Here is a 14,008-nt window from a genome sequence, read left to right as displayed (position 1 = left end):
GAAACTGATTTTTTTCCTTTATAATATCAGCGTGGCATGTTTGGTGACTAAAATCTTGCACCAATCTTAGCAGCTACGGGATTTGGCTATGGCTATACCGTAGCTGGCTGCCATCAAAATGTTCATAAAATCACTTATGATGTAATAATCCAGGTTACAGATTTAAAGCCACCTGAAAAGCTTATGGTGAAATAATTCAGTTATAATTGAATTGAAAATATTTGAAAAAATAAAATGAAAAAAGTTCGTTTGCGCATGATTGAATTGCCATAGAGCGACCCCTTTTTTGACCCTGCGCGACCGATGTTTGGGTCGCGACCCATACTTTGAAAACCACTGTCTTAAAAGAGACTTAAACGAGTTGTAGCCATACTTTTAAACAGTTGGGCAAAACACTTGCAGCATTGTGACGTACAATGAACTACAAAGTAGACCATTACCTCTGTAAATGCTTTTTTCAGTCAACAATACTTTGTTGAGGTTCACATTCACCACAAAAGTTAATCCGGAAACGGTCGACTGTCCATCAGTTGAGTAGCTCAGTGATCGGAGTAAAACAAATTCTTGCAGACCCGGGTATAACATGAATCTGAAATACACATAACATAAAATGTGTATCTAAAAAAAATGTTTTAACAGGTTTGTGAGAGGGGAAAAAGTGTCCTACAAATCAAAGTGAATTCATTTTAAGTACGGTATATTAAAATAAAGATAAAAGGGTTGTATGTAAAATGAGCCACGGGCAGTACCTTGCCCCCGGCCGTATCTGGTCAAGTTCTGGTATATAGGGTAGGTCTACGTTTGGTGTGAGATTTGCACAGAATATTAAAAATGTATTTTGTAACTAATCAAGACAGTGTCGAAATGGGGTTCTATTTTCAGAAGAGACGAGAGGTTCTCGCACAGTCGAATAACTGCAATATTATACACCAGACCTGGGCAACATACGGCCCGCCAAGCACTCTATTTTTCTTAAAATACATAAGCTCAGCGAAAACGGGCGAGTTTCTATTTGTTTGGTTGTGTTGTACACATTCCTTTCAGGGACGGATCCAGTTATTACCCCGCCAAACTCTATTTTAGCCTGTTTTGTAGGTTAAAAAAGAAATTGTTTTCGCGTTTCGCGCGAATCTCTTCTGTCTTTCTCGTATGTTACACGCTATTTTTTGGCACAATAAAAGACAAAAAGCGTCCTCTGCACTGTGGCACTCTCCCCAACGAAAGTTACAAACAACTTGATAAACGCCAATATATCAAGCAATGTACATTTTTATCTGTTCTCAATGCGTCACCCCCTTTAAGTCTAAATTAAACTTTGCATTTTAAAACAAATATAGTCGCAATTTTTTCGACTTCTTCTAAAGTAATAACAAGTTCGTTTGCTTATTTGTTTTATAGCGTCAGAGCATAACGTCATATTGCGTGTATTTGGGTTTCTATTTTTTGATAGGTTGCGCAGTGTCTGACAAACTAAGTTAAAATCTTGTCATACAGCATTATAAATAAAAGCACTTCGTTCATAAATAGGCCTACTAACAAATTTCCAGAATGTGAAATGTAGGATACTAGGCAATTTATAAAATAAACTACGTACGTGCATAATAACAGGTTTAGAAAATGGCATTTTCTGTTAAGGCATTTTGTTTGATCCACGATTTAACATATTGGCGTAAAAACTTTCAACTTCTCCTATACTTTATAAATTAGTGCATCCTTTTAAAATCCAAATCTATAAAAGTTTTTAAAACATTAACTTACTTTTGCTAATAAGTAAAGCCCATTTGACGGGGAATATGCAACATAGTGCGCTCTACTCAAGTGATTTAGGACACAGTTAGAGGGCTGTTTAAACTTTTTATGCCAAACAAGAATGAAACAAAATCTGCAAATGTCGCTATTGTCTAAATCTAAATTGATAGATAGCAATGAAACATGCACACATATGTGTGTTAATAACTGAGATCTCGCCCTTCCGAAGTTGCTTTTTGACCAACGATTACGGCTTACGTATAATTAGTGCACCGAAAGCCATCGCAGACTCACCAAATCTATTGACCTAACATGCAAGCAGGACAGGCTAGAAAAAAAACATGCCTGCAGTGAGGTTCGAACTCTTGACCTCCGGTCAAGCCACGAACGTCGCTCTACCAACTGAGCTATGCAGGCTCAAAGAGCGAGTCGAGAAACAACCATACGCCAATGCTTGCTCAATCTGTTAGTACAAGCAATTCAATTGAAGGGGATCCACAGTACCATATCATTTATTCAATGAAACATGCACACATATGTGTCGATAGATAGCATTGTTATGTTATTTGAAATTATCTGCACCCGCACATCTTTGAAGTAATTTGCTCAAAATAAAATTGAAAGAACTCAGTAAAATTGCGCGGCCGAAGTCTTTGCCGTGCGCCAGTTATAAACACTGGTTAAGTACGGCTTGCGTAGAGCACACAGCAAAGGTTCTTATTAAACTCACCCCTAAAAACTGACGAAACTAACGCAAAACTTTACGCGGATCAAATATGCGGCCAGTTGCATCGTGACAAGCCTATTACTATTTCACAACATGGTAGATCGCAAGTAAGCTGTTTTAACCACAAGTTGGTTTTGTTAACGTAAACGCGCCTTCGCTATTCCACAAAAGGCCACATGTTCTAAGCTATTTGTCTTGTAATGTCTCTCCGTCACGTTCTTTAAGCAGCAAATGTATACAACAAAACTACGATAAATATTTTACATTACCGGGTCAACGCCGGAAGGTTACCCTGCCAACATTATTACGTACTTGTTCAAGTTATTTATTGACATATCAAAGCTAAATGACATTTTAGCCAAAGCAATGCGGATTTTTCATACAGTTATTTATAAATACGTATTTGATTAGCGGACGTACTTGGTTATTACATTTTTGCTGACAGATCAACATTTATATTAATGATATGGCCGAAAACTTATTTTCGGGACATATCTTGTTCCTTATTTGGAATTGTCTCATGCATCCCGTTATAAATAAAACATAATAATTGCAATGGCCTGTTTTCGCGCAAAGTGTCCCGTGACATAACAAGCGAGTTAATAAACATCCTGTCCAGCGAACTTTGTGAATCCCAAAAGATTAGAACGTTTGTTCACAAAGAGGGAAATAAATCACTTGCATTGGCCTCAGGTCAAACCATGCGCGAAACGAACCACTCAACCTTGTCGCATGAATTGCACGAAATTGTCCAACGTGTCCTCGTAACATTGACGTGCCCCTCTACTAACTTTTACAACTGCCAAATCACAAGACCAGCGACCTACTTCTAATTACCCAACTGAACAGGATTGTAAAATTTGTAAACCCTAACCTCGGTTCAAGATCTAAAAGTTTACGCCCGATGAACCCCCGCGGTCATAAATATTGAATCACGGCGTAAAAACGGAAACGTAAAACATCAGCTGCAATAAATTTCACACCCCAATCAAATACGCGTTTCTGTATAAAAGGTTCGCCACCGCGCTAACCAAGTCACAGTTAACATCGTGACACGTCAACCTATAGACACGGTGCTCAGAACTCGCCGTACGAATAAACATCTTGCGTTCTTGACAATGGGAACGCAAAAGGCGCGTCGTCGCTCGGACGTTTGCAATTAACCGTGGACTGTTTACCTTTACGTCGAGGTGACAGGTGAAACAAAGTTGTGTCGTGGACCCGCTATTAAACACAGAAGCGTTTAAATCGCATTATTGGGAGTTAGAAGGTCTGTTTGCGACCCTGGTTAGCAAAAAAAGTTACTGAATGGGTATATATATTCAGCAAATATACATGCACCCAGTATGTTTGGTTAAGTGATTAGTTAAGTCCTGTTGGCAAGCAACTATGAAACGTACCAAACACGTTCTGAACAGGCTTACAATGGTTGATCATGTTAGTAAGGTCTGTGTAACGTGATTTACTATTCAAAGTAAAGTTAAAAAAAAAATTAAAATATCTATTTACTTAAAAAAAAATGCTGTAAAACTATACATTTATATTTCTTACTCCCAAACAGTATTTAAATAAACAACCAAAAATAATTGCATCGTAGCCTATAAGACGCTGTCTAAATAACTATTTAGGATTTTCGTTGTTAAGTCTCTAAATTAACATAGCTGTGTTGGAAAACAGCTTTGCTGCCATATTCAAAATAATTTTGTTTAGAAAAGTTGTCGGACATGCCAAACAGTTGCTATTAAACTGGCCACCAAGTATGTGGAAACTTTATAGAAACAATTGATCTTTCGTGCAAATTAACAATAAATTTTCGATTCAAGAAAGGCATTGTGGAGAGTATTTTGCACAACCATATGATTAATGTTTTTAGTCCCAGGTATTGCTATTTTAGGTAAATAATCATGCGCTTAGTAGCGATAGCCTTCATATGGACTGTCGTGACTTTAGTTTCCGCTGAAAACGCCAGTGAAGTTGACATCGACGAAAGTGTTTTTCTCCGACAAGTAATTGACAACGGATTGCGTAAGTAACATTTGTGTTTTTTTAAACGTTATGATTTTTTTTCTAAATGTCTGCCACCCGCAGGATTTAAATGCGAGCTTGATGGCGACGTTGAAAAAGGCTTTCGCCAAAGTGCGGTCTGCATCAGTGGTGATTTCACGGACGATGAGTGCAACGAAAAAGGATGCTGCATCAACATCGATGAAGAGGTAAAACTTAGTTAAGTCCAAACATTTTTTATGCACAAAAACAACCAATTTGATTTGATCTTTTTATGTAATTTAGCTAACTACACAAAATTATTATTTCCATTACAAAAACATTGTAGGACCGGTTTAATTAGATTGGTATTTTAAATATCATTGTTTTCAACGTTTGGTTACAGAGTGGGGACAAAACCTGCGTAAAGGGGCAGACCCAAACATACATATCGGCAATGCTCTTGGAAACCTACGACAACAACGGTTTGGGAGACTATTACAGAAAACAAGAGTCTCAATTTTCAACAGTCGTAATGCAGTGCATTTACTTCCTGACAAACTGCGCACGTAAGAATACTTGGTCTTCGTTTTATAAACTATTACTATTATTATAAAGATTTATTTCAAAGTTTAATTCGTTTCAATTCTAGGGTTTTTTGCCCATTACGTTTAACGCTTATTCGCATCTCGACCAAAGAACGTTAAAACGCAATGTTTTTTTTATTTTCCGCAGTTATTGGTAACCGTCGCACAGTTCCAGCAGCAGATCCAACACCACGTAAGTTTTGTTTTCAGTTTATACTGGAAAGTGTTTTACAACATTGGACAAATTTCGGGAGCTTTTGCAATGCATACATTTTTCGTAGATAATTGTTTTGGATTTTTTTCGAAAGTTTGCAGGCGAACATAATTCGAATGTAAACATTGGCGAAAAACTGTCTTTTGAACGTATTCTTCGTTAGCCAATTTACCTGAAACATAATCATCCCGTTTAATCGCTTATAAATAAATATTATTATATTTAGTTTTTTCACTCCAGTTTCCTGATAAAATGTTGGCTGTTTAAAACATGGGTTTTTTAGTTTACCTACCTTCTTCACACAAAAAAGTCAAGTTTTTTTATTGATTTTACATTACTGGTAGCCTTTTTTAACGTATTTGCGTTTCACGGCCAAGTTTTAAAATCCAGATTACTTTACACAGGTTGTTACTGGTATCCATGGGGAGGTTGGAGCAATTGTCAGGGTGTCTGTGGGGTTGGTCTGCAAACCAGAATCCGTCGATGCCAAGGCTGTGTACCAGGAACAGGTGGCTGCACAGGAAGCTGTGTCCTAAAGAGGTACGCTTATATATTTGAAAAATATATTTAAAACAACGTAAGCAATTATTACGTTTTTATAAACATATCAAACGCAAAATGTTTTGTTTCTGAAAATGGTCTGGTTAACCAATTAGTTGGCTTTATTACCTGTAGATCTTGCGCAAAGCCAGTTGGAATGATATGCGGATACTGGAGCGGTTGGTCAGGTTACGGATCCTGTAGTACCTCCTGCGGAATCGGACAGCGCACCCGCTCACGAACCTGTCTCGGTGGTGAAATCAATCAGCAAGGTATGTTGGAGCGATATCGACAGATGTAAAAACAACAAACAGTAAAAATCCACGATACTCTGGCTTTTAATGCAACGGAGTACTTAACTCCGCGATTAACAAGATGTAGATTTATATTGCTACAGAATAAGAATTTGAAATTGTTGACAAAAATGTTGTTAAAAAGGCTTACAACCTTTTTTTTAGTTTTGCGAATTTGTGTTTAGGTTGTATGGGGATATCATCTGAAACAACTGAATGCAACACCGGAATCAACAGCAACGGCAACTACAGATCTTGGGGTGCCTGGAGTGCCTGCCCAGTCACCTGCGGCGGTGGTATCGTCACACGCACCAGGGTACAGCGATTCGTTATTTAATACAATTATGTCAAATAATCTAAACATTTGACAACGGCATGTTACGTTTGTTTATTAGAGCTTGCAGTCAACTCTGGGACCTAAGGTTTTGTGAAATGGGCAAAATCACTTATTTTTCTCTATAGAGTCATTCCTGCCTGGATAGCGAGACCGAAAGTAAGAACTGCAGAACCGAGCGCTGTTGTGGAAAATTGCCGTGGTCTGGATGGTCTCCTTGCAGCAAAACCTGCGGCTCTGGAACACGCACCAGGATGCGTTCTGACATCTGCGACCAAATCCGCGACGAAGTACAAACTGGCTCTTGCAATCTCGGTTGGTTAAAGTCACTTATAAACTAATTAAAACAATATTTTTATTGAGATAACTAGCTATCATTTTATAATATTCAATATTGAATTTAAGGACCTGGAAACTACGGTGACTGGTCGCCATGGAGCGGTTGCAGCACAACTTGTCCAGGCGGTACCCAGACACGCCAAAGATCTCATTCCTGCAAGCCTGAAGAAATAGTAGCAAGACCATGCGGTCAGGCCGGTTTTTGGACTATGTGGTAAGTTAGCTTTCGTTATGGAAACTTATGTGATGGGCGCTTGACATTGATAATCTTACAAGAAGTAACGTATTCATAGCCCGGCGATCCGCCACCCTAAGTGTGTATTTAAATCGTTTTCTACAGTCTAGGGACTGACCTTATTTATATTGCAGGACTGAATTCGGAGCTTGTAGCTCTACTTGTTCCGGTGGCACCCAAACTCGTACTCGTCGCGATTCCTGCACCAACGCCGTCCAAACTGACTCCCAACAATGTGGACTTGAGGGCGACTACAGTGGTTGGACTGCCTGGGGATCTTGCAGCACAACTTGCATTGGAACAATGAGGCGTACCCGCTTTCACTCGTGTGGACTTCCTGCTGAAACCGATGCAACTACATGTGGTTACGGAGGTAAAAAAGCAACGATCTTTCTATATTAAGTATGTTTAAAATCGTTGGTACTCATTCATCGTATAGGATTAAATACATTGTTTTTGTGTTGCATAATAATTATTATTTTTAACTATATGCAATCCTTTAACAGGTGATTACGGCCAATGGTCCAGCTGGGGACTCTGCTCTCAGTCGTGCTTTGGCGGAGTTCAACGCCGGATTCAGCTTCATACCTGTAATGCCACCGCCAGCAATGTAAGTGCCACGTAGTGTGAAAAATCACATTGCTTTTTACCAAACTTTTATCCGGGGTTGGACTCTCGTGAGTGGATCAGTAGATGATGCTCAAAAGTTTTGGAAACTTAAAATTTTGTTTGACTTTTTAGTGAGACCACATCTTAATGCGATTAATCAAATTTTTGTTTCACCTTTTAATCGGATTATTGATTTTAGGGGTTCACCTCAACAAATACCGAGCCATTTGCGCCTTAGGTAAAGATAAGCAAAGTATATAAGTTTCGTGTTACGCCTTTAAATCCAATAACAACTTTTGAATCAAATTCCTGTAAAAAAAATACTTTCGTTTGCTCAAGTGTTCTCATAACGCTCAGTAATGATTTACAAATTATTTAGATCGAGACCCAAGCGTGCGGTAATCCTGGATCATGGGGAGAATTATCAAGCTGGTCGACCTGCACACGTTCTTGCGGAGGTGGAGAACGTTATCGAACCCGCGTTCACTCCTGTCGTAAGTTTTAGTTTTTTTTATTTCGCTAAGCATGCATACGGCGTTCACACAACTAGCAAAACTGAAAATCCTAATGGAAATTTCAAACCAACAGTTGTTTATTTAGACAATAAAAAGTTTTTTTGTTTTGCTTTTTTTAATGCTTTTAAAAACTGAAATGACCGTGATAGAATCAGTATGGTATTCTAAATAACTGCTTTGCTTTAGCTTCAACGTTGGGACTCGATCCACAGTCCGGGATTGACAAAATAACTGGGGCATGCAACACAAAAATATGCTGTACGTACGGCGATTGGACGACGTGGTCCGCCTGCTCGAAGAGCTGCAACGCTGGATTAAGCACCAGATATAGACAGAATGTTTGCCCGGAACGTCCTCAAAGAACGGAAACACGAGTAAGCTTTTTAACAACTGGAACAACCTTAAGCAAGTTTAGCCTGTGTCGTTGTACCTTTAATAAGTTTTAAGGCCTATATATTTTACAATGCCTTAGCCTGTGGTTTTTAAGCTTTTATGAGTGATGTTCCGCTCCTATGAGCTCTAAGAACTTTGTTTGATCTGCAGGGATGTATCGTCAGCAGTGGTCAGTATACGACTTGGTCCCAGTGGAGTGTGTGCAGCCAAAGCTGTCCCGGCGGTTTAAGGTCACGCACTCGTGGACACACTTGCAACGACGATACTGAAAGGCAGCAGATGTTTTGCGGAAGCGATCAGGGTTATAACGAATGGACCAACTGGGGCAGATGCACAAAGTCATGTGGCGGAGGCGTTCAAGTTAGATCACGCACAAAAGTTTGTTCTCTGCAGACCGTCGAACGACAAAGCCAGTAAGTTGCGTATGAAATATTTCACCACACGGAAATGTTCAAAGTTAAAAATTCAACACAATCGTTTAGATCCGTAGTGTTTAGTAAATTAGACCACCTGAAATTGTAAAAGAAATACCAAGTTATTTCCACCAGGGCTTGCAACACATACATGGGCGATTACTTGATGCCTGAGTCGTGGACTGCTTGTTCCCGCACTTGTCCCGGTGGATACAGGACCCGGGTCACCAGACACACTTGTGGCTTGGCTGCCAAGGTCGAGAGGGAATCTTGTGGAGGTCCAGGAGCTTACCTTGATTTTGGACCATGGAGTGGTTGCAGTTCAACTTGTTTCGGAAAAAGGGTAACTTATTGTATCTGTTTTGACAAAAAAGTAGCACTCATATCTACCCCGTTAGGTCCGCAAAAGTCAGATTATTTGTGATAGAAAATATTACGGATTAACAAAAATTTATGGTTAAAATTGTAGGATGACAGAAAAGCTAAATTTAAAATGTGTTTTTAAACTGACAAGCTGCTATCATTCGTTCGTTTAGTGCATGTTATTTTTAGTTCAATTTTTTGTCTGATTTTTACAGAGTCGCTACCAACGTCACCAGTGCCTACAATCTTCTAATGTGGAGGTAGAAGACTGTGGAAGCGGCGGAAATTACGGAGAGTGGGGAAGCTGGGGAACTTGTAGCCAGCAGTGTGTTGGGGGTAAAAGTCTTTTTTATTATTTATAATTGCTGTTTTGTTGTTGCCTTCGTTTATAGGTGCCCAACTGTTCAATTAAATAATAGCTAACATAAAATCAAACCATATTAGAAAACAAACATATTGTTTATTAACGTTTTCGCAATAGAAAATTGATCTATTATGATGTGAAAATAAACTTTAGTTAAGTATAATGCGATGTTATTTTAAACAACATTTTAGGAACTCGCGAACGTCTACGCTATCACAACTGCGGTCTAGCTCCGGAGAAAAGCAGTGAAGTTTGCGGACAACCCGGATTCTATGGGCAGTGGTCAATGTGGGGCGGTTGTACCGCAACTTGTAACGGTGGAACTCAAATGAGATCGCGACAGGGATTCTGCGGACTTGAGGATGAAGAGCAGGTGAACAAATATCAGAAACAATAATTCACAAAAAGAAAATACATGTATTAGTCCACCTTTAACTGTGCCCCATCAGTATTAAGACAATGAGCATCCAAAATACATTGCACTCAACAAAGGATATAGTTTGCTACACTATAGTTTCAACATTATTACTGTTCTGCTTACAGAGCCAAGCTTGCGGCACCCAAATTTGCTGCACCATTCAACCATGGTTGGAGTGGAGCCCCTGTTCCGTGACATGTTTCCAAGGACAGCAGAATCGTGTGCGATACAGTCTTTGCTCCCTGGAAAAACCGGTCAACACCCAAGTGCGCAAATGCAACGCTGGAAGTAAGTCAATGTAAAATTCACTCAGTATAATTATTTTTTGATTTTGATAAAACGCAATAGTTTTGCATAGATAGCAATTTAGTAAAAATCATGTCCCGAGTCGGTCTAAAATCGCGGTAAAATTGTGTTATATTTGTCGACCATTCATTTTGTAGCCGGATACGAAAGCGAATGGACAATGTGGAGCACATGTTCTGTTTCCTGCGGCGATGGAGAACAGAGCCGAACCCGAACCAGCGCTTGTCGGCAGTTCGCCCCTCAGACCCGCACTTGTACCAATGGCCGTTGTCCGTACTTATCGGGATGGTCTTTGTGGACCCGATGCTCCCAGACATGTTTCCAGGGAATACAAACAAGAAAGCGGAACTGCGTCTTCGGTCAGATAGGATTTGCAGGATGCAATGCCATAACAGAGGAAACTAGGAACTGCGACATAGGAAGCGGTGGATGGGTGCAGTGGAGCAGCTGGTCACTTTGCAGCGTATGTTAACTGTAATATAACAATCAACATTTTTTATTGTAATTTGCTTTGTTATAATATGTACACTGATAGGAGGTTATCGCACATTTGCCCATTAAATGAGTATTTAACTTAATACAGGCTACTTGCGGAGGCGGAGTTAGAAACCGCACCAGATCTCACACCTGTGGCTTGGCACCTGAAGAAGAAACCTCGGTCTGTAACACATACCCCGGTAAGTAAGGCATTTAGGAAATCTAGACGAATCTAAGCCATTGTGTGGCTGTATACAGTGTACATTCATACAACTATACAAGGCGAACGAAGTTTCTGTTTAAATTAAGGTAACTACGGTCAGTGGGGTCAATGGACCCGTTGCTCGCAAACCTGTGCCGGTGGGTTTCGCTCTAGAAGTCGGGTTCATTCTTGCAACGGAGACAGGGATGAATTTACTGAGGCTTGTAACACCAATCCTGGGTTTTGGAGCGCTTGGTCCCGTTGGTCGGTGTGCAGCAAAACTTGTGGTGGAGGGAAATACACCAGAGTAAGTTTATGGGTTTGTGTTACTAAATTCTTAAAACTTAGCAACGAATTGCCGTTGTAGTTTATAAAATGTAAACCATAACATGTTTTATTTGTCACTTTTCCAGACCAGAAGCCATTCATGCGGCTTGGGTACACAAATGGACGTTGGAGTTTGTAATTCTTATATGGGCGATTATGGAACATGGGGTCCTTGGGAAGTCTGTACTGCAACATGCGGGGGTGGTACCAGGTCACGAACACGAAGACACTCCTGTGGAATGAGCGACCAGTTTGACTTGGCTGTAAGTTAATTTTGTCGTAATAGAGGGTAGATTATTTGGAGTTAAATTACAGAGTATAACGGAACACTACCTAACATATATGTTTTTATGCAGGAGTGCAATTCCAATGTTTGTCCATACTGGTCGGGATGGATTGAATGGTCCCAATGCAGCACATCATGTGGAGTGGGGAGACAAGGAAGACGTCGTCAGTGCCAGGGTGGTCAAAACGGACAAACTGGTTGCATGGGAGATTACTACGAATCCCGTGAGTGCTTTAACGAAGACGGAAGCTGGGGAGAGTGGTCTCAGTTTGGACCTTGTTCAAAGACATGTGGAGGTGGAATGATGACAAGGTAATTTTATTTTATTTTTATTTTTAATCGTTAAAGCATATCGCCGCCTACCATGTCACCTTTTTAGGAAACAAATCCAAATGTATAACAATTTAATTTTCATTATTACCCAACATCATTAAGTTTGTCAATGTTCCGTTGCGGAAAAGTATGATTTAAAATGTGATGTTAAATTTCGCAGATCTCGACGTCATCCATGCAAACCAGAGCCAGAAATGCAGAGCGTGGCATGCAACACACAAGCTGGAGAATATGGTCAATGGTCGCAATGGAGCACTTGCCCTGTACGGTGCGGCGGAGGTACAGTCGCGAGGTCCAGGGTTCATAACTGTGGCCTGAAGCCTCAATACGAGACCACGCCTTGCAACGTCGATCCTGGGTATTTCAAGGAATGGAGCAACTGGAGTACCTGCAATGCCAAATGCGGCGGTGGCACTCAAACTCGCGTTCAGCAACATTCGTGCACCGGTGAGCGACAGTCCGATACCAGGAAATGCGGAACCAATCCTTGCGCTATCTGGGGAGGCTGGACCAACTGGGGAGCTTGTTCTACCACCTGTGGTGATGGCACCAGGGTAATAATATTAGTATTGTGTTTGTAGCAAGATTGTCTTAATGCTTGGTTTGAGGTAGTGCTGTAAGCCCTGGAGAAGTTTAATGACCACAACAAAATTTTTCATGACATATAACATTTTAATGCAATCATTTTTGGCTACTTAGACTGATTTCGGTTTAAAAATATATTTGTATAAAATAATTATCTACGGGGAAAATAAAAATTAACACTTAATATCCGACAACAAGAAATTCATACAGGCCAACGAACCCAAACGTATATTTGTTAACCACATAAAATTGTCACAGTCTCGTTCTCGTCAATGCTTTGGAGGTCGACCTGGCGAGGGATTGTGCTTTACACATATTGCAGGAGCATTTCAGCAGGTTCCATGCAAAGGAGGTACGTTGCTGAAGTATAAGTCTATTAGGCGTAATGTAGAACACAAATCGAAACAAAAACCTTTTTTGCATTGTTTATAACCATATTTCATGGCATGAAATACATATTTACAGGAAAATGCTGTGAATTTTCTTGGAGCGGTTGGAGTGTCTGCTGCACACAGAACATGAACGATGTGCAGCTTCGTCTACGTGGTAACCTCTGTACTGGTCGCTGGGTTAACGTTACACGACCTTGTCCGCTATCATTGATGGAAACCGGACTTAACAAATTGTCTTGGTATGAAGAATTATTTTTTAGAACCATTTAGTTATTTTTTTTCAAAAGAAACATAGTTTTTATTGAAAATTGTTTTTTTTTTATTTTTATTTTTGCATGATGCAGCATAAACCTCCGACGTATGTCATACGTTTAACGGCGTCTTGTGATTAATATGTATGTTTAAACGCACATAGTGTTACAAACGTTTGGTAATAACTATGCATATCGTTAAGTGGGTCAGCAACATAAGGTCGCTTTTGTGAAACCATCATCTTTCACTTATCTTGCAAAAGCAATAAACAATTGTCCCTAAAGAAACTACGCCGATGTATATGCCACTTATACACGATTGGTGATGTCTTTCAAGTCGTCATGTTTATTTTTTTAACAGGTGTACATTTCTAATATGTTTAAGCGCATGTTACAAAGTTTTATTTTTTCAGCAACGACTACCGCCAGGTTTTCCTCCAAGCTGATCGCTTCCAAGATGCTCGCCGCCGTCGTCGATCGGCTGAAATTATTGTAGAAAACTAGAAAGTGTTATACAATCGAGTTTGGTTACTATTCCTTTTATGTATTTGCATGCTTACAAGAGATCATGTTTGCTAGTTGCTCTACATTTGCATGGATTAGAGTAAAATATTTTTTTGTAATGCCGCAAAGGGAAGGAACGACCGTACCCCTTAGCTAATTTATTAATACGACATATCAAGTACAAAAAATGTTATAATTAGGACAACTAAAACTTTAAAACTTTCTTATCAGCAGTCTAAGCAGCCTGCCTAAAACATATTTCATCTATA

At 39.8% G+C, this 14,008-nt stretch overlaps 1 protein-coding gene across 1 annotated transcript; it reads left to right on the top strand.

Moving 5' to 3' along the window:
- The first annotated feature begins 4,380 nt into the window (after positions 1 to 4,380).
- On the top strand, positions 4,381 to 13,739 carry LOC146164165 (uncharacterized). The gene is made up of 26 exons (XM_083380681.1): positions 4,381 to 4,501; positions 4,565 to 4,689; positions 4,866 to 5,028; positions 5,665 to 5,800; positions 5,936 to 6,072; positions 6,279 to 6,409; positions 6,556 to 6,742; positions 6,833 to 6,980; positions 7,136 to 7,374; positions 7,508 to 7,611; positions 7,990 to 8,104; positions 8,312 to 8,499; positions 8,669 to 8,931; positions 9,067 to 9,274; positions 9,510 to 9,630; positions 9,850 to 10,031; positions 10,202 to 10,364; positions 10,520 to 10,845; positions 10,966 to 11,059; positions 11,169 to 11,368; positions 11,475 to 11,651; positions 11,745 to 11,986; positions 12,168 to 12,561; positions 12,851 to 12,944; positions 13,058 to 13,223; positions 13,649 to 13,739. Exons 1-26 carry the CDS (start codon positions 4,381 to 4,383, stop codon positions 13,737 to 13,739), a joined length of 4,515 nt encoding a protein of 1,504 aa, XP_083236807.1.
- The last annotated feature ends 269 nt before the right edge of the window (positions 13,740 to 14,008 follow it).

Source organism: Ascidiella aspersa, chromosome 2 (genome assembly GCF_963924565.1).
Source record: "Ascidiella aspersa chromosome 2, kaAscAspe10.2, whole genome shotgun sequence".
Lineage (NCBI taxonomy): Eukaryota > Metazoa > Chordata > Ascidiacea > Phlebobranchia > Ascidiidae > Ascidiella > Ascidiella aspersa.
This window is presented reverse-complemented; position numbering and strand designations above follow the sequence as displayed.